General features: G+C 36.9%; 1 protein-coding gene across 5 annotated transcripts in view; it reads left to right on the forward strand.

Moving 5' to 3' along the window:
* The window catches only part of dclk1a (doublecortin-like kinase 1a), a 433,299-nt gene that overhangs the window by 404,543 nt on the left and 7,568 nt on the right, over nucleotides 1-21,188 (forward strand). For 3 of the 5 annotated variants that reach the window (XM_028799297.2, XM_051926742.1, XM_051926743.1), the window contains 2 exons: nucleotides 2,757-2,837; nucleotides 8,054-8,167. In XM_028799297.2, the coding sequence (XP_028655130.2) occupies nucleotides 2,757-2,837; nucleotides 8,054-8,167 (195 nt within the window). Of the gene's footprint in view, nucleotides 1-2,756; nucleotides 2,838-8,053; nucleotides 8,168-17,098; nucleotides 17,173-21,188 lie in introns of all 5 variants that reach the window. The other 2 variants (XM_051926741.1, XM_051926744.1) reach the window with 1 other exon arrangement.

Consider the following 21,188-nt stretch of genomic DNA (forward strand, 5'->3'; position numbering starts at 1 on the left):
ATGAACTGGCAACTGATGCTGGAAAGATTATCTGCAGCACTTACGACAACAAATGTGATGACTGTTAAAAAAACAGATAGATGGCTGGATTTAGGAAATTAAGAGTTGCCTAAAAATCTGTAAACTTCAATGCCTACCCCATGCAGCTGACCAAAGGTTATGCAAATTACTCCAGTTAATGGCGTTGATTACATTTACTGTTTTATGGGCTTAAAAAATAAATGCTGCTAATTCAACATGGATATACAGTAATCCCTCCTCCATCGCAGGGGTTGCGTTCCAGAGCCACCCGCGAAATAAGAAAATCCGCGAAGTAGAAACCATATGTTTATATGGTTATTTTTATATTGTCATGCTTGGGTCACAGATTTGCGCAGAAACACAGGAGGTTGTAGAGAGACAGGAACGTTATTCAAACACTGCAAACAAACATTTGTCTCTTTTTCAAAAGTTTAAACTGTGCTCCATGACAAGACAGAGATGACAGTTCCATCTCACAATTAAAAGAATGCAAACATATCTTCCTCTTCAAAGGAGTGCGTGTCAGGAGCACAGAATGTCACATAGCTAGAGAAAACAATCTCTAGCAAACAAATCAATAGGACTGTTTGGCTTTTAAGTATGCGAAGCACCGCGGCACAAAGCTGTTGAAGGCGGCAGCTCACACCGTCAGGAGCAGAGAGAGAGAGAGACAGAGTTTGTTTTTCAATCAAAAATCAATACGTGCCCTTCGAGCTTTCAAGTATGCGAAGCACAGTGCAGCATGTCGTTTCAGGAAGCAGCTGCACAAAAGATAGCAACGTGAAGATAATCTTTCAGCATTTTTAGACGAGTGTCCGTATCGTCTAGGTGTGCAAACAGCCCCCCTGCTCAATCCCCCTACGTCAGGATCAGAGAAAGTCAGCGCAAGAGAGACAGAGAAAAGTAAGTTGGGTAGCTTCTCAGCCATCTGCCAATAGCGTCCCTTGTATGAAATCAACTGGGCAAACCAACTGAGGAAGCATGTACCAAAAATTAAAAGACCTATTGTCCTCAGAAATCCGCGAACCAGCAAAAAATCCGCGATATATATTTAAATATGCTTACATATAAAATCCGCAATGGAGTGAAGCCGCGAAAGGCAAAGCACGATATAGCGAGGGATCACTGTAGATGGTACTGGGGGCGTTCATTCTGTCTTCAAAATAATGGTCTATAAAGAAAACAAGCATCAATTAAACCATTTTTCCATGTTATCATTACATTGTCATGTGAAGGTTCAATTACAATTTGGAAACCACATTGTGAAGCGGTCCTCAGTGCATCACAGCTGGTACCACACTCATTCACACAAGGTTACTTTAGAATTGCTGCTCAACCTAATCTGCACATTTTTGGCATATGTGAGGAAACCAGAGTAAGGTTTAAAGTTTCTTTATTTAGTCATGTTTACACAAGAAAACATGAAATTTGTCTTCTCAGTTGCATTTAATAACAGACCGAATGAAATAAAACAAACAAATAGAAACAAGACAGGTTAAGGTAAGGCAGTTAGATATTGCATATTTACACCAAAAAAAAGGTTACAGGATATATATCAAAACCTTAATCATTATCTCCGATATTTCTTATTGAAAAGTCGTATGGCACTAGGAAGAAAGGAGTTTCTGGAGCGATTTGTGTGGGTTTTCAAAGAGACTATCCTTCCTGATTTACTGACGTTTAGTTCTACATGTAATGGATGTCTGTCATCAGTTGAGATGATTTCCAGTTTCTTTAACATTGCCCTCTGACACACACTAGTCAAAATGTCCCGTTGGATTCCAAAGGCGATAACGATCAAAAGTAAGAAACTTTCGCAAATGTTATGAAGCATTTTATAGAAATAACTACTTGCAAACTAGTAAAAGAAAACAAAAAAAAAACAATTTTACATAAATTAAGAACAAAAAGCAGGTACAAAACGGGAGAGATGCACTGAGAGGTCTGCTGCAGTGCAGCGACCAGAAGTAGAACCAAACAGTGTGAACCAAACAATCGTGGAGACTTTGTAGTATTTGGAGTGCCAACATAGCCAAAATCCATTTAATAATTGGTAATCCCACACAACCAACAAAACTCCCCTAGGATACAAAAATGAAACAATATAGCAGTCCTCGCACATTCAGTAAGGCTTACTTGCACGTAGAGCCCCATCTCTATAACTCCATCGGATCAAAAGACGATCTTCTTGCTTATATCAGCATGGCTAGGCATCATATCCAGGTGATGGCTTCACACTGTGGAGGAAATAAGAGACACAGTTATTGACAGCAACCTATCCTGCCCATCGTGGTGGTATTTGTCTTACCTGAACACTATGGAAGGTCCGTAAGCATGCATGTTTGAAAACAGGGAGAAACTCACCACAAACAGGGGGAGAATATGCTAAATCCACATTTACAGCAGCCCAGCCAGGAGTTAGATTCACTGCCTTAAGCCCAACGGCAGCAGCACAGCGATGCGTGTGTATCACTTCATTTCAGTTTACTTGTATTTAGTGTATGTCCTATTGGCATGCTCAGTTGATTGCACACAAAATAACGAAATTTGAAGATAGACTTTTGGGAATCAAACATGCAGATTAGTTAATTAGTTATCATCATTTCAGTCCACTTCTATTGTCATGCTAAATTGTTCATTTGAAAATGGACTCTTGTGGGGTTTTTTTTAATACATTTTAAGTTGCTACATTACTGCAGTCATTTAACCAATATATTTTTATCCTTGGTTTGCAGGAACTAATTACCATGATGTTACAAGTGGAAGTAGACCAGAGGTTCTCTGCTTTGCAGGTTTTGGAACATCCATGGGTTAACGTAAGTGCGGACATTTACCCAAATGTAGCATTTAGAACTGATCAGCTGGAAATTCAAATAACAAAAAGTTGCTACACTTTGACTTTCTGCAGAGCGACATCATTTCTGCTCTGTATTAATGAGGGTATGAACACCCCACATATTCTACATACCATATCTACAAAAAACATACTAAGATCTCCGCATGTGTCCAGTATTATCGTAAGAATGACAGCTCAGTAGATCATGTGATGAAACAAAGTTTGTTACTGAACCAGTTCTCTTTGTGTATTGAAGTTTTAGCTGTAACCTAGAATTTGAGCTTTTAGGCTCCTAAATTACCAGTGTTTGAACCAAAGCTGTAGATTCCCATCACCCCAATGTGTCATAATTGTTCTGGACTGATATAAAAGTAAAAATTTCCCTCTATTTTGTACACTTAACAAAACTTAATTTGCTTTTCACACTTCTGAACAGCTGGCCTCTTCAGTTTCTTCAGCCAAATCTCATTGTCCTTTTAATGTGTCTTCAAATTGTTTTATTGATCTCTATTGACCTTGCTATGTTATGAATTTTTTAGTTCCGTGCAACATTTCTTCATTTCTGTGCATAGCTGTTTGTAATAAAGACCAGTGGATGACGAGTCACAGCTCCATATTTTTTTTGTTTAAGAAAAATAAAAAAACTGACCAGATTTGATGGGCTTCTTTAGGTTTACTTGTATTTTTTAGACCCACAGTGGGTTTTAAACTAAAGATGGCACCTGAGTGGCATTCATAGAATTCCCAGTCATGAGACACCCTTTTTAAGGAGATTGTGAGAAAAGTTAAAATTTCTTTATCTAAATCAGTAATCAGTCTTTTTATTTTAAATGTGCCTTACAAGGAGTCAAGCATCACAAAATACAAAGAATGTAAATCAAAACAAATTTCAAGAAAAGTGATTCAAAACATAGTTGGATGTCTTAATTCTACCATCCTTTGTTGACACATCAGGCTTTATTGATGTAAATGTTAAAATCAAATCACGTCAGACTTTTTCCACTTTTTGTAACCTACAGAATGTGATCGCTAAACAAGTGGACAGTTTGTTTCATTAATTGTGAACATGGTTTAATTAATAAGCACATTTTTCTTCTATTCTAGTTTCAAGTCTGTTTTCGGAGGACTTTACCCATATGAATTTTATAATTTTATCCCAGTCTTCTTTTGAATGAGTTCATGCTTAGCCAGATTGTCAGATTTTCAACAGGATTAAGGCCTGGGCTCAAACTCTAACTCTGTGTGCTTGGGTTTATTGTTTTATTTTGAAAAGTGAAATTACTCTTTTAACTTCAGTTTTCTAGCAGAGGGCAGCAGGTTTTGATATCTTGACACCTGAACCCATACGTCTTCCCCTTTATACTGACTAGGCCCCTTATCTGTGCTGAAGGGATCCTGCCATCATAATACTAGGCTCATGTTTATTATTCTTCTTAAGGTCTGACTTGTCTTGGATTCAGCCTTTGCATTAGCAAAAGCTAAAATTTCAGTAAAATGACCTAGATTTTTCATCCAATTTATGTCACTGGGTAGTTGAGAGAGATAAAGCAATTCCAGATCAGTAAATGAATAGTAGTTCATTATTCACTGAATGTATAGAATTTAGGAATCGTAAAAATAAATAAATAAATAATCTATAAACAAATGCCATATTTTAGATTTGTCCACAATAAATAATATAGTCTAATACATTTAAATATAATAAAATTGATAGACTGTAATTCTGCCATCGAAACTTACTAGGTGCATGCAGTACAGCAAAACTGTCACAAGATGGCAGAACAAGTACAGATGACTAAATTGGAATATCATATTTGAAGAAGGAAATCATCGTTTCTCCTAGCGAATATTGTGCACTGAAAGCATTCTGCAATGTTATCTTTGAAGGTGTCACGGGATATATTTAAAGTCATTGACTAGCTCCATGTAGTCTTGTATTTTTAATTTTGCAAAATTTTTACATCTGAATGTTACTTAGACTATTAATGTTTAACTCGTTATTTTTGCTAATTTACCATTTTAACAATATACAGTAATACAGGGTGATTTGTCAATAGGTAGAAGTGTGTAAACGGTGACTTACATAAATGTGATATCTGAGATTTACTGTGTTTGGTAAGTTGCCGTAGTCGTATGTAGGACTGTTGTAACTTACCTGTGTGTGTGTGTAAAATATATATTTATTTAATATAATGCCCATTTGTCTTGTATTTAATTGCACTTGATATGTTCTGCATTTCACTAATACAAGTTTGCAGTACACTTCTGTTAGTTTTTCATTGCCTTTAATTCACAGTTACTGCATTTAGATTTATTTAGACAGAAATAAATGAAATGCATTATATACTGCTCAAAATAACTGAAAGGACAACTTTTTAATCAGAGTATAGCATCAGGTCAATGAAACTTCTTGGCTACTGATCTGGTCAGTTAAGTAGCAAAGGGGCTTGTTAATCAGTTTCAGCTGCTTTGGTGTTAATGATATTAACAACAGGTGCAACTAGAGAGGCAACAATGAGATGACCCCCAAAATAGGAATGAATGGTTTAACACAGTGTTTCCCAAACTCGGTCCTGGTGAACCCCTGTGGCTGCAGGTTTTTATTCCACCCGGATTCCTAATCATTGACAACACCTGATAGCGCAGATTTCATTTAATTAGCTGTTTTGGTTTTTTTTTCTTTTATTCAACATTCAGAAAAGCATAGCAGCATGATTTTTACATTTATAAGACATTTAGAAATATTTCTGGTTTTGCTATAGATTTAAATGCTTAACTCTCTTTTGTTGATTTCATTATACTTTGCCCTTTCTCTGTGCAGTTTTCCCCTCTTCATTGTATCTTAATGACAATTTAAAACGAGCAGATCAGACACCCAGGCAAACAACACTGAATAATCAAAGGCCCGCAACTACTTTAGAGTCAGACCCACTAATTAGTAAATAATGGATTAATTAAACAATTAGAACACCTAGAAAAGTAGAATGAAAATCAAGATGGAAATACTGTTAAAAAGAAAAAAAATACATTATTCCTATATAACTGCGTAGTACATTTTAAAAATTTTTTTTTAGCAAACTTAGTTTTCTAATTTCTGTATTGTTCCCTAAACACAGAATTTGGGAAATATCAGTTCACTTAATTAGCCCAGGAGTTCAATTAAAAACAGAAGCTGGTTGGAACAAAAACCTGCAGCCACAGGGGGTCCCCAGGACCGAGTTTGGGAAACACTGGCACAGGTGGAGGCCACAGACATTTTTCCCTCCTCATCTTTTCTGACTGTTTTTTCACTTGTTTTGCATTTGGCTACAGTCAGTGTCACTACTGGTAGCAATGAGGTGATATCTTGACCCTACGGAGAGGTTGCACAGGTAGTCCACGTGCCATTGCCAGAAGGTTTGCTGTGTCACCCAGCACAGTCTCAAGGGCATGGAGGAGATTCCAGGAGACCGGCAGTTACTCTAGGAGAGCTGGTCAGGGCCGTAGAAGGTCCTTAACTCATCAGCAGGACCAGTGTCTGCTCCTTTTAGGCAAGGAGGAACAGAATGAGCACTGCCAGAGCCCTACAAAATGACCTCCAACAGGCCACTGGTGTGAATGTCTCTGACCAAACAATCAGAAACAGACTTCTTGAGGGTGGTCTGAGGGCCCGACATCCTCTAGTGGGTCCTGTGCTCACTCCCTGGCACTGTGGAGCTCGATTGACATTTGCCATAGAATACCAGAATTGGCAGATACACCACTGGCGCCCTGTGCTTTCCACAGATGAGAGCAGGTTCACCCTGAGCACACATGATAAATGTGAAAGGGTCTGGAGAAGCCATGGAGAATGTTACGCTGCCTGTAACATTGTTCAGCATGACTGGTTTGGTGGTGGGTCAGTGATGGTCTTGGGAGGCATATCCATGGAAGGACACACAGGCCTCTACAGGCTAGACAAAGGCACTTTGACTGCCATTAGGTATTGGGATGAAATTTTTGGACCCATTGTCAGACCCCATGCTGGTGCAGTGGGTCCCGGGTTCCTCCTTGTGCACGACAATGCCCGGCCTCATGTGGCGAGAGTATCCAAGCAGTTCCTGGTGGATGAAGGAATTGATACAGTACCATTGACTGGCCCCCACAGTCACCTGACCTAAATCCAATAGAATACTTCTGGGACATTATGTTTCGGTCCATCTGACACCACCAGGTTGCACCTCAGACTGTCCAGGAGCTCAGTGATGCCCTGGTCTAGATCTGGGAGGAGATCCCCCAGGACACCATCTGTCCTCTCATTAGGAGCATGCCCCACAACAACAAATCCCCTCCGACTTTGTCAGGCATGCATACAAGCACGTGGGGGCCATACAAACTACTGAGTACGATTTGGAGTGCTGCAATGATACTTCAGCAAAATGGACTAGCCTGCCACATCATTTTTTATTTTGATTTTCAGGGGTCTTTGAATTCAGCTCTCTGTGAGTTGATAATTTTCATTTCCATAATCGATGTGGTATCCTTTCATTCCTAACAAATTACCCAGTCCATATCAGTATAGATATACAGCAGGATTTTCTTTCCCATTGAGATCTGATGTGTTTTCAAAGTGTTCCTTTAATTTTTTGAGCAGTTTATAATTGAAGACAGATGTATAGAAAGCAACTGAGAGCAAAGGCACTATTTAAGATAGAAATGAAAGCGATTATATGGATAGACAGCAAAGTCTCTACATAGATAGAAGCATAGCAGGAGATGGTACTGAAAAGCACTATATAGTGTAAGAATAAATGAACTGTAGCAATCTCTTCTTTCATGTAAAAAAACATTTCTTTACATTCTAAATTGGTCTTTCTATCTTGAAAGGCTGTATGCAGCCAATTTGATTATTCAAAAGCAATTTTCATATTCTCAAGAGCAAAGATTCAACTTCATTTCAAAATTGATTAACAAACATCTTGCTGCCATAGTGGTCCACTACTACTTGGGTGGTTAAGAAAGAACTACAGAACTCCTGGGGTTATCCTGTCAAAACTTCTCTCTGAAGGCCCAGAGTGCCCCTGCAATCATGGACCCCAGCTTTATATTTCTCTTGAATTTACTGTCCCTGTAACACTCAAGACCAAGGCAACTTGAGAATTTGTATATACTGTACTATATTGACTAAATTGGATTTATTTTACTTTTAACAGAACTGCTGTTTCCTTTCCATTTTAGGATGACGGAATGCCAGAGAACGAACATCAACTTTCAGTAGCTGGAAAAATCAAGAAACATTTCAATACAGGACCTAAACCAAACAGTACAACAGCAGGGGTCTCTGTCATAACAGTAAGTTATATTCTGCATCATTTAGAGTTGATTTTACTTATATGAATATTTCTTTAAATCAAAGGTTTCAACTGTGAAGCTTGTCAAGGCAAACAACGTTGAATGATTATTGTGGGCTGATGAGGATATTTGAAAAGAAATATGCTCAATAAAGTAATGGTACAGTAGTGTACCTTCAGCAGAGAGTAATTTCTAAGTAGGCTATTAAGATGCAAGATTATCTTAACTTACTACAACTATAAAGTAGGTTTGAGTAAAAATGTGCAACCCAAAACATTTTTAATACATTTCTGTACTTTGACTACAGAGAGTGCAGTTTGCACCACTGCTACAACATTTTCATACTGTTGTAGTAACAGGTGCATAAGGCAGAACAGAAAAGGGAAATAACCTCGCACATCTTAGTGATTTGACTTCTTTCAAATATAAATAACGTATTATTTTTCAGCATTTTAGAAAGCATTTTTAGCCAGTCTTTCTGGGGATAATGTCAGTCACCGTTCGTTCAGCTGACATTTATATTCTTGAAGCAGTGGTAAGTATGTCCTAGATATTTTCACATCAACACTATTTTCCTTAGTGCTAAAGAAGGGACATTCACAGGATACATTTCTAAAATAACTATCATGAAAATGCTTTTGTTTATAACTAAATAAATTTGTCCCTGCTCCTCCACAAAAACAACACAATAAAAATGTGTTTTTCTTCATAAATTTGTCATATGACAAAAAGGTATTTTTGCCCACCAACTGCAAACAAATCCAACCTCATTATTTAAGAAGATCAGCTTTCTATTCCATCAAACTACATTGTAAGCAGTCGTGCATTCCTGCTGACTTTGGCACTCTGCCGTTGAACATCATTTTCAGTACAGTCATCTTCTGTTTTCTTAAAAAAAAAAAAAACTTTTAAACTGTACAGTCTTCTTTCTTTCTTTCTTTTTCTTTCTTTCTTTCTTTAATTTGAAAAGGACTGTCAGCACTGTTGTCTGGGATCGATTACATCTGCAAATCTAAACTCTTCAAGGAGTTGCAAATGAAAGCAGTTTTTTACAATTCAAATTTTAATTGTTTCTTTCATTTGCATACTGTGTATCTTTTTTTTATAACAAACTACATAAAATGATATCTGAAATATAGTTGGTTAGCAAGAATTATAGAATAGATTTTAACAAAGTTCAGAATGAGTACAAAAGTACTATACAATACACAGCCTCAAACACACACAAACAAAATGCTACTTTTGGTGTCCAGGCACACTAAAAAAAAAAGTATAAAGCATTTTAAACTGTTACAGGGGAAAAGATGTAAATCAAAAGAAAGGTAACTAATAACCAAGCCAGTTTTATAACCCCGGCTTTGCTTGTTGCTTGTAGTATAATGATCCAATAATTTTAAGCATTTTCTAAACACACCAGAAAGGCAGCATCAGCAAAACAGCTGAGTAGAATGAAATTCTTTTTGTTAGGAAAGACGATAACCTTTTTTATAATCCAGAATCAGTTATTAACTTTATGGTTGAATTCCCAATTATTTGCAATATGTATAATGTCCGTCTTTATCAACTTTTCTTTTTTTGCATCTATTTTTTTTATTTTTAAGCTCAGATATTGGATTATTTTGTGTCTGAACAGAAAGTTACACATCCTAGTATACACGTACTTCTCTCACCTCTTCCACACTATACCTAATAATCGCTGGAAGTGTTTCAACATGAGGCTTTATCTGACACTTGTTTACCACAAGATGGATCTACAAATCTAAAAGGTGAATTAACCACAAGATTTTGCAATCGGTCACTGAGAATATTTAAAATGAATGGAGAGGAGGTAGATGTGTTTATTTTAGATTTCTATCTTAAGTATGTTTAGTATGATCAAAAGTAAATAGTGGCTGTACATTCAGAAGCTCACTCCTAATACTAGGTAGTATAGTTCCATTGTTGTGGTGAGGTCAGAATCTACAAAAAGTATGGAGGGCCACTTGTGAGTGAAGTTACTTGTAAAATCAATAGATCCTCTGGGGAGGAGATTATTAAAGTTGAATTTATGTGCAATAGAGGAGGCAAAAGAGAGCTTCAACCCTAATGAAATGCATTCACACTATACAGTTCCATTAAATGCTGGGACACAAGTATAAAAGAAGATAAAAAAAAGGTGTCAAAAATCTTTACAGTGCATCCAGAAAGTATTCACAGTGCATCACTTTTTCCACATTTTGTTATGTTACAGCCTTATTCCAAAATGGATTAAATTCATTTTTTTCCTCAGAATTCTACACACAACACCCCATAATGACAACGTGAAAAACATTTGCTTGAGGTTTTTGCAAATTTATTAAAAATAAAAAAACTGAGAAATCCCATGTACATAAGTATTCACAGCCTTTGCTCAATACTTTGTCGATGCACCTTTGGCAACAATTCCAGCCTCAAGTCTTTTTGAATATGATGCCACAAGCTTGGCACACCTATCCTTGGCCAGTTTCGCCCATTCCTCTTTGCAGCACCTCTCAAGCTCCATCAGGTTTGATGGGAAGCATCGGTGCACAGCCATTTTAAGATCTCTCCAGAGATGTTCAATCGGATTCAAGTCTGGGCTCTGGCTGGGCCACTCAAGGACATTCACAGAGTTGTCCTGAAGCCAATCCTTTGATATCTTGGCTGTGTGCTTAGGGTCGTTGTCCTGCTGAAAGATGAACCGTCGCCCCAGTCTGAGGTCAAGAGCGCTCTGGAGCAGATTTTCATCCAGGATGTCTCTGTACATTGCTGCAGTCATCTTTCCCTTTATCCTGACTAGTCTCCCAGTTCCTGCCGCTGAAAAACATCCCCACAGCATGATGCTGCCACCACCATGCTTCACTGTAGGGATGGTATTGGCCTGGTGATGAGTGGTGCCAGGTTTCCTCCAAATGTGATGCCTGGCATTCACACCAAAGAGTTCAATCTTTGTCACATCAGACCAGAGAATTTTCTTTCTCATGGTCTGAGAGTCCTTCAGGTGCCTTTTGACAAACTCCAGGCGGGCTGCCATGTGCCTTTTACTAAGGAGTGGCTTCCGTCTGGCCACTCTACCATACAGGCCTGATTGGTGGATTGCTGCAGAGATGGTTGTCCTTCTGGAAGGTTCTTGTCTCTCCACAGAGGACCTCTGGAGCTCTGACAGAGTGACCATCGGGTTCTTGGTCACCTCCCTGACTAAGGCCCTTCTTCCCCTGATCGCTTAGTTTAGATGGCCTGCCAGCTCTAGGAAGAGTCCTGGTGGTTTCGAACTTCTTCCACTTACGGATGATGGAGGCCACTGTGCTCATTGGGACCTTCAAAGCAGCAGAAATTTTTCTGTAGCCTTCCCCAGATTTGTGCCTCGAGACAATCCGGTCTCGGAGGTCTACAGACAATTCCTTTGATTTCATGCTTGGTTTGTGCTCTGACATGAACTGTCAACTGTGGGACCTTATATAGACAGGTATGTGCCTTTCCAAATCATGTCCAATCAACTGAATTTACCACAGGTGGACTCCAATTAATAATAATAATAATTTTTTTTTTTATAATTTTTTTCATTTATATAGCGCTTTTCTCACTACTCAAAGCGCTCAGCAATTGCAGGTTAAGGGCCTTGCTTAAGGGCCCAACAGAGCAGAGTCCCTATTGGCATTTACGGGATTCGAACCGGCAACCTTCCGATTGCCAGTGCAGATCTCTAGCCTCAGAGCCACCACTCCGCAATTAAGCTGCAGAAACATCTCAAGGATGATCAGGAAAAACAGAATGCACCTGAGCTCAATTTCGAGCTTCATGGCAAAGGCTGTGAATACTTATGTACATGTGCTTTCTCAATTTTTTAATTTTTAATAAATTTGCAAAAATCTCAAGAAAACTTTTTTCATGTTGTCATTATGGGATGTTGTGTGTAGAATTCTAAGGAAAAAAATGAATTTAATCCATTTTGGAATAAGGCTGTAACATAACAATATGTGGAAAAAGTGATGCGCTGTGAATACTTTCCGGATGCACTGTATATCTAAATAAAAAACAAAAAGGTGAAAACCAGCTCTGTGAGGTGGTAGTTTTGCTCTTCTGTTAAACATGTACATTTTGCACCAGTCCTGCAGGTGGCAGCCAAGAGCTTTAGATAAAGAATGAGCAGCCAGCCCTCTGTTAACAACTGTTCTTGACCCATAGATAGATAGATGGATACTTTATTAATACTTTATTAATGCTATCATACAAGACTTTGTTTTTTTGTTTTTTTTTCTTCAAAACCTGATTGAATAGGGGAAAAAATGGTAACACTGCTTTATTATCATCATCACATTATACTTAAGTAAATCTCAAAAAATCCTTCAAGCATGATCTCAACAAAATAGATAATAAACAAAGAAAAAATGATTTACCATGATCTTGTGAACCGGATTGCTTCTTTAAAACCCAACAACAGACAGTAACATATTACGTATTAACTTGTATGAAAGTTTGGTCCTTGATGGGCACATTGGCTGCAGGTTTTTGTTTCAAGCCAGTTTATAAAGTTTATAAATACTGCTTTATTTAAAGTTGCCAATTAACAAAGTGATGTAACTGGCAAAGGAACCCGCAGTTCTTCAGCTAATGTTTTCCCATTTACACCTATGTGTGTTCATTATGAAGTATCTGTTTTAATTAAATAGCTAGAAAGAAGGACTAATCTCTTACAGTCCACAAATCATTTGGATAATATGCATGGAAAGAAGAATACAAAATAATAGCTAATGAAATAAATAACAATTAAAAGGCGATTTTTGTGCGAATTTAAGTGATTGGGTTTAAACATAAACCTGCCGCCACTGCAGTCCTCCCGGACCTACTGGAGGGTATGAGGAGACTCGTTACAGCCTCTTAGGTTGACACATGGATAAAAAGTTTTTGTTGTGATAGGTGGCAAGTTGATGAATTCCAATTTATTCAAGTCTCAAGTGGCCTAAGGAACCCTGCAAGTCCTTCAGTCACATCATTAGCCACACATCTCGCTTCCTCACATCTCCAAGCAAATAGTTAAAAGCTATTGAGTATTTGGGTAAGGTTTCAATGCAACAATCCATCAGAGACCTGCATTCTTCAAAGGAGAGATGAAAGGAATGTCTGGGTGTGCACTGTAAAAAAAAAATAATAATAATAATAATAATAATAATAAAATGAATAAAAAAATAAAGACCAACCTAACGAATGGAGATCACGGCTGGAAATGTTTCATTTGACTAACCTAGTTGGGTTGCGATGTGGTCTCAGACTGTATTATTACTATGTATAAACGTATTTATTCTTTTTTTTCTTCTTCAGTGAACCACTATGTATGTGTGCAGCAAATGTGTACAAACACAACATGAGAGCCTAAGACATAATACAGAAGTCAGGGCAAGTCCTACCTATTTTGTGGTCCTTGTAACATGCAATTAACTGCCTCAAGAGAGCAATTACATACTTAGTTACTAATCCAATCCTCTTAACAATGAAGATCCGTTAAGTAGTTTATTTTCCATTAACAAATGGGTTGCTCTGATGTGAACCATATGCCATTGTTTCTCAGATGTTTACTTTTGGTCATATACATATACATTTATAAGAAATTGTTAAAGAATAAACCTAATTATCTAATCTTTGGTTATTACTTAATAAAGCAATGTATGTGTCTTTTCCAATTTGTGGAATTTTAGTTCCATATTTGTGCAGTGCTTACTGGTTCTTATATCAGTTTTAAATATTATTTTTACAGTATGACACTTTTTTGTAATAATAGTTCTTTTAACATTGGCCTTTTGAAATCCTGGTAGCTTACCACTATTTATAAAGAGCTAGGACTTTTTTTAATGTTAAGTTTATAATGAGATTGCCAGTGGTTTCTTTAGTTTGTTTCATTTGCCCTTTTATTAAAGTTCAATAACAGGACACTGCTCTGCTTTTGGTATACTGAACTAAAAACAGTGATGCAGGAAAGAATGCAGATCATGCTATCCCTGTTCATTATCTTAACCCAAAATATCATCTGTCAACATATTTGCCTGAGGTCTTCCAACACTGCTTCTTTTTTATTTAAAAATAAAATTTCTTTATATAGAAAATACAGGCATGAAGGTCCGGACTTTTCAAAATAAAAACGAAAATTCGGTGTCCTTTGAGTGGCACAGTGGTTATTTGATTGATTTAGTTTTTCCAAGTAACACCTTACATCATCTGGACTAAACAATAAAATCCTAGCTTTATATTTTCTACATTCTTTGTTAAGACATATTGTAGGACCTTGTTTTCCCTTCAGAACACGGTTCAGAGCTTAAAGCAGAATCCTTCTGCCAAGCTTGATGGGCTTTACTTTTGGACTGATGCGCATGTCATATTTATTTTTTTTTCAATCTTACGAGAAAAGGAAGGTGGTTTGACCAGAAAGACTACATATGAAAGAAGTGGGATCGAAACGCTTGAACTAACAAAATCAAATGTACCATGAGACATATCTAAAGTGACTTTGAAGACGTCAACCTGTGTCAAAGGGAATCGGTGGCTGTGTCTGATCTGTCATAACAAAGAAAAATGTCAGAACTCTATGAAGACTTGTTTCCATATGATGTCACTCATGGTATATATGATAAATATAAAGCAGTCAGATATAAAAATGTGATATTTAAGAGAAATAAATGGTTTAAAACTTAAAATCCGATTGTAAATATAGTGACTCTTTTTTAACTATGGTGTTTTGTTTCAGAAAGACCTGAGAGTTACAGATAGTCCTGTAAAAATGACTCGGGAATAACAAAATGTCAAACATATGGGTGGAGACACAAACACACACATACAGTATATATATTTCTGTATTTTATATATCATAATTTCAAACTCTATATATGCACTTTATATACAGTACAGTATATAAAACAGTTTAGCAATATGTATTTTTACATTATGGTGCAGTGATATCTGTGTACAGTTTGCATTTTCTTCCCCTATAGGCTAGAGTTTATTTTCCTCCAACTTCCTAAAGACATGTTTATTAGGTTAACTGGTGAATCTAAATTTACTTTGTATGAGAGAGTGTAGCTGTGTGTCTGTAAATGTTCCTTTAGATGGACTGGCATGCTACCCAGGGATGTATTCTGCCTTTTTTCCTATCTAACAAGGTTAGACTTCAGCCCTCTGTGACCCACATTTGGATAGAACAGTTTTGTATTTGTTGTCTCCTTATATATTGACTTTATACGTGCAGAAATTTACTCGGTTCATTTAAAATGTATCTTATTTGCCTGTTTGTCAGCACATAAAAAGTCAGGCATAAAATATACAGTAGTCTACATCCTATATTCTAAAAGCATAAAATGTGAAATCGACTGACATTTTTGTATGATGTGTCAAACTCCTTTTTTTTTTTTTTTTTCCATGTAAACTTTTAAAAGCCATTACAAAAAATAAGAAAACCCACAAATTAATTCTTGTTTATAGTGCCCTTTGTAAAAGGCCACCTGTCTGTCTGCCTTTGTCTTTCTTTCTCTGCTATGTTTCTCTGACTTTCTGTTTTTCTCCAGGTATCATTCAAAACAGTATGCAACAGACCCCGAGAGCATGTATTGCTATTTATCGCTAAAAGAGATTTTTTTAATACCACTAGGCTAGTAATTTTGATTAACAACCTTCTTAACTGAATGAAGGTGAAGCAGTTCTATTGTTTTGTACATGAGCTACAAAAGCCAACGTTTAGAGTTCTGCCACATGGAGTTGAGCTAGAGTATCTAAAAATCCTCCAAAGAATTTAAGTTTGATATTTGCTTTCCACACAAATTATGGACATTGTGTTCAAACAATGAGGACAATATGTGCAGTGTATGTGGGTACATTATGAAATCCATGTAACTGAGTGTCTTCAAGGATCAGTAATTCAGAAATTCTAATGGTAGAAATTCAAAGAAAAGCTTTTGGTTTTTCTCAGTGGTTACATGTTTCTATATACAGTACAGATGACATCAATTTACAATGCTAGATTACCTGCTGAGTTATGTTTTTTTTTTGTTTAATATACCCAAGTATTTTGCAAACATCTGGGCAGCTTTCGGCACAAATCTTTGTATCACTAAGTTTATCTTGTTGTACAATGTTTTGTTTTTTCATTTTTTTTCTAATTTGATAAATTCTAGCAATTAACAGATATTATGAACAGTGTGCACTGCTCTGTTCAGAACTAACACATCCAGATGTTTTAAAGTACAGTGTATATACAGCCAGATTTTAATTTTTAAGAACACCTTGTTCATTGCTTAATGAAGAATAATTGGAAAAGTGTTGTACACCCCCAGTGTGGTCTAAGTAATGCTGTTAATGTACAGTGTAAGGTATTTCTGGCCATGACATTTCTGTATTGGTTTCAGGCTCATGCCCCTCTTTGTTTTTATAGTGCACACCCTTTGATGCTTGCAGTTCACCTCATCGAGTAGAGTAGAGTTCAAACTAAGCTGTTACTCCTACTTTCTTCCACAAATTTTTTGAGCCTGTTAATAATGTCACTGGATGTCTATGGGAACATGACAATCCAAATAGCGATATTTCTAAAATAGAAAATGTGTGTGTGTGTGTGTGTGTGTGTTTTTTTTCCAGCATGAAATGGCTTGTATTTATTTATTTTTTTCCTTCAAAGGGGTCGCCTCTATTAAAATCTGCCTTAATATGATACCAAATATTTTAATGTTACACTAAAACATTAAAAGTCCTTGGCAGTCCAGTGTTTTGAAATTTTTAAGAATTTCTTCCACTCATTGATTTGACAGCAGTGAGGCGTCAAATGAATTAAAGTTAAGTTTTCTGGGTGTCTTAATGGGGGTGATTACCTGTAAAGTCAAAAATAAAATAAATGATAACATTTTTTAAAAAGTACATAAAAAGATGATCCACTGAGTTGCCCCATTTCTCTCTGCTCAGCTGGACCATGGGTTTACCATCAAGAGATCAGGGTCATTGGACTACTACCAACAACCAGGAATGTATTGGATAAGGTATGGGATGGTGTAAAGTGCCGACACTCAGTGTTTCCATGGCAACGTGCTGGCAGTCTCCATTAACCAGTTTTCTTCAGTGGACAAACATGCTTTTGATTTGTTACCCAGTCCATATGCTGCTTTTTCAGCTTCATTTAAATCTTAATGAGACCTCCTTCATTTTTCCCTCTTCACCCATTAATCACTCTGACATTGCCAGCTTCCTCCATCTCACGCGTGCAGTATAAGTTTTCCTTTCTTCTGTGTGTAAAAGGACAGTATATGTCACCACGTTTCTGAAGATCCTGGAGGGGGGGGGGGGGGGGGGGGGTGAGTGGGGAGGTAGAGGGAGGGTGTTGAAGCAGAGAATAAAGTGGCTTTCTTAAATTACTGTTATTTACATTGCACACTAAATTTATATTTAAATTTATACTGTCCCTTTAAAAGTGAAAGGGAAAGTATTTATTTTAGCCTCAGTTATCATAAGTAAGGATTAATGATGCATTTCAAATGTGTGACCTTGAAACCCTGTCTTTCTACTGCCCCTGTCCACAAGATTTGCTTCTCCATACTTATTTGCCTTGTTCTTGTACTGAGGGCAGATGATCCTCTGTGTATTGTTGTTTATTCGAAGACAACAGTTTCCCGCTGTTGCCTTATGTGTTCTGCTGCATGGTGGAAAATGTGACGTTTAATGTGTGGAACTCACAGAGCACAAAGCACAATCTTTGTTCGCTGTGTGTGCAAGAGCACGGGCAGCTGGAATGCATCAAACCTTTGTCTGAGTCACACTTAGCGCTTGTTACTCCCTACTGCAGTGCATTGCTCTGAAACTGTTTTTTGGTTTGTTTTTTTCCTTCCCAAACAAAATTGTGCATTAAAATGACATTTTTGTACAGACAATAAGCTCAATGTCTGTGTGCACTGCTCTGAGTTAGTTATAATAGTTTCAATGTGCTTAATGTAAAGAAAAATGCATTAGGCAATGTCTTCATTAAATAGGTTTTACTAACAAATCGGAACAAATCCATGTCCGTTTTTTGTGTATATGTTATTTATGTAATATTTCTTTATATATATATGTATTTATATATATATATTATGCACATACATGCCAGGTCATCTTGAGATTCTAGAAATTTACAATGTAAAAGCTCTTTAAAAACAGAACATAATTTAGATATATTTTAGGAAGATCTCAGCCTTTAATAATAAACTTCAATTGGTCTTACATTTACTGTTTTATGAGTGGTGGGAGAGACTCAGTGAATCCTTAGCCATTAACTATCCCCTTTTTTTAGGTATTGATAATATCCATTTTTTATGTGTTTTGGATTTATATCTTTTCTCATGTAAATTTCCTTGCCAAAAAAAAAAAAAAATCTTGAATAAAATAAATTGCTGCCACTTAACTTCTCCTTGTCCTGTGAGTTACATGTCGATGATGGCCATGAAAATAGAGAGCAGGACATTAGGAAGTGTTGTGGGTGCACATCCCTCCTCCTAGGCCCTTTGCTTATCGGCCTGTTGAGTTGGTGGAGCACCTGCAGTGATGTGGATGTGCAACGTCTCAGAGTTTTTTGCATGGATAATGTAAGCATTTCCTAGAAAAAAAAAATCTGGGCACCCTGTCATCCCTCCCCCCCATCCTCCAGTCTTACGTTAGCTCTCGGTATGGTTTTACTCGAGAAGGTGAAGTGCTCAGTGCTAGGGGTTTTACAACACCTTTGCTAGTAAAGCTACAAACAAGTCTTTGTATCAAGACCTACTGAAGTGTGACACTAAATGCTGAGATATTGTATACAATTTTTTATAAAGGTGATTGATTTTTGTATTAAAATTATACAGTAATTTGAAATCCTGGAACTATCTGTGATGATCATGCATGTATATGTATGTATACTTAAATCTATATGATATAAAATATAAAGCAATAGATGTTAAATGAACTGCATAGAATGTACCCTTGATAGAGATATAAATATATAAGCCACTAAATACTACTAATAGACAGCATGTAGAGTACATTGCATATGCACATAAATTAAAATATAAATATGCACAGTAGCTCTCTTTTAATTGTATTTTTGAAAACATAAATGTGATGCATACACCTTTGTATATAATGTAATCAGCAACATTTCTCCACGTTAATTTAGTATACTATACATCACCTATTAATAGAATATAACACAAAAAATAATACAAAACAATGTCAGTCAGTCACACATTATCCAACCCGCTATATCCTAACACAGGGTCACGGGGGTCTGCTGGAGCCAATCCCAGCCAACACAGGGCACAAGGCAGGAACAAATCCCCGGGCAGAGCGCCAGCCCACCACAGGGCACACACACACCAAGCACACACTAAGGACAATTTAAGATCACCAATGCACTGAACCTGCATGTGTTTGGACTGTGGGAGGAAGCTGGAGTACAAAACAATGTATAAATACAAAATAAATTGAATACCATATGAAGTGATTAGTAGTATAAAGCTGCATAGTGAAAGGCTAATGCAGGATTTTTTTTTTATTTTACATTTTTTGCTAGTTACAGCTTCATCTTTTTATATTTTTTCTCAAACTATCCCTAAACTTACGTTGGAGCATGTTTATACTAGAATCACATTTTATTCAGAGGCCCTCGCCCTGCTATCATCTTTTTACTATTCCACCAACTCCAGTATAACAGACACACAAATGTTTGCAACCATTGTATATGACACGTTCTCATTTACCGTAGTTTATGGTAAAGGCTAACCGGAAAAAAAAAAACATGATTCTTCTTCTTTTTATTATTGTTGTTATTACTATTTCATTTTACAATTCATATACCCATAAATTTGAGCAAAATTCAAACTGTGACATATTTCACAGCGGTGTCAGTTTTTCAGTAGCCACCTAAAGTAATGCTAGTACAAACGCTGTCAGCTATGGGGACGAGCGTTTTGAAAAAGAGCAGACAGGCATCTTACAGCAGGGAGGGCCAGCTGCCCTCATCAGCATGTGCATAAATTTGTTGCCTGCCTAGTAAATCCCCGACTACCACGGAGAGGTTGCAGCTCCACGTCAGGGAGGGCAGATTGTATTTAGACAGCAGGATCAGCTAAAGGACAAAAAGGGTCACAGACAGACAAGAAGATACTACCAGCATATATAATATTATAGATTTTTATCATTTTTTCTTCGGACACAGAGAGCCATAAACTGCGCCAGTCTGTACTTTAGCATGTTGCTTGTAAACAACGTTGTCTTTTCGAGCATCTACAGTCAGCCTTTTCTTTACTATTTCTACCTCTTGAACCTCATGGGTTCAAACTTCAAACATTTTTAGAGAGTTTGCAGTAATATGGTTGTTCCGCTAGACATTCAGGCATTCCTGAAGTAAATTCATGCACAAACAGGGTTAATGTTAGAGAGAAATTCAGTTTGAAAATCAAATTATAGCAGCCAAGCAGCAGCTTCACAGATAGGCAAAGCTTCAGTCCAGTTTTTTTTTTTTTGCTATTGCACTTTGCTTAGCTATCTAATTAATCAAAGGATTTTAATTAATGACAACATTCAGATGTTGATTAAATGTTTACATGCCAGAATAAAAAAAAAACAAAAAAAAGTCGGCAGCTGCGGAATGGCAGAGGCCTGTTTGACATTAAACAGGACATCAGAAGGCTACACATCCTTACTTTTTGTTAATCAAAAAGGAAAAAGAAATTTTATTAAATTTTAATAAGATTCTGTAGCCAAAAATATTTAATTAAAAAAAAAAAGTGTAGAGCTTGGGATACACTAATGCACACTGCTTTTCTTATGGGAATTGTAACTGTGTTCAATTTCAAATAATAAAGTAAGAAAGGGAAACTTTGTTCACCTGGCGTCACATTAATCCTAAATAAAATCAGCTGCAATGTAGGAATCCGTACTCCACACACGTCGTCACCACACTCACCAAATCGCTGCATCCTACGTGTCAAACCAACCATCTATTCATCAATCCATTCATACATCTGTTTTTCTTCTCCTACATGTTCTG

The sequence above is a fragment of the Erpetoichthys calabaricus genome, chromosome 4 (genome assembly GCF_900747795.2).
Source record: "Erpetoichthys calabaricus chromosome 4, fErpCal1.3, whole genome shotgun sequence".
NCBI lineage: Eukaryota > Metazoa > Chordata > Cladistia > Polypteriformes > Polypteridae > Erpetoichthys > Erpetoichthys calabaricus.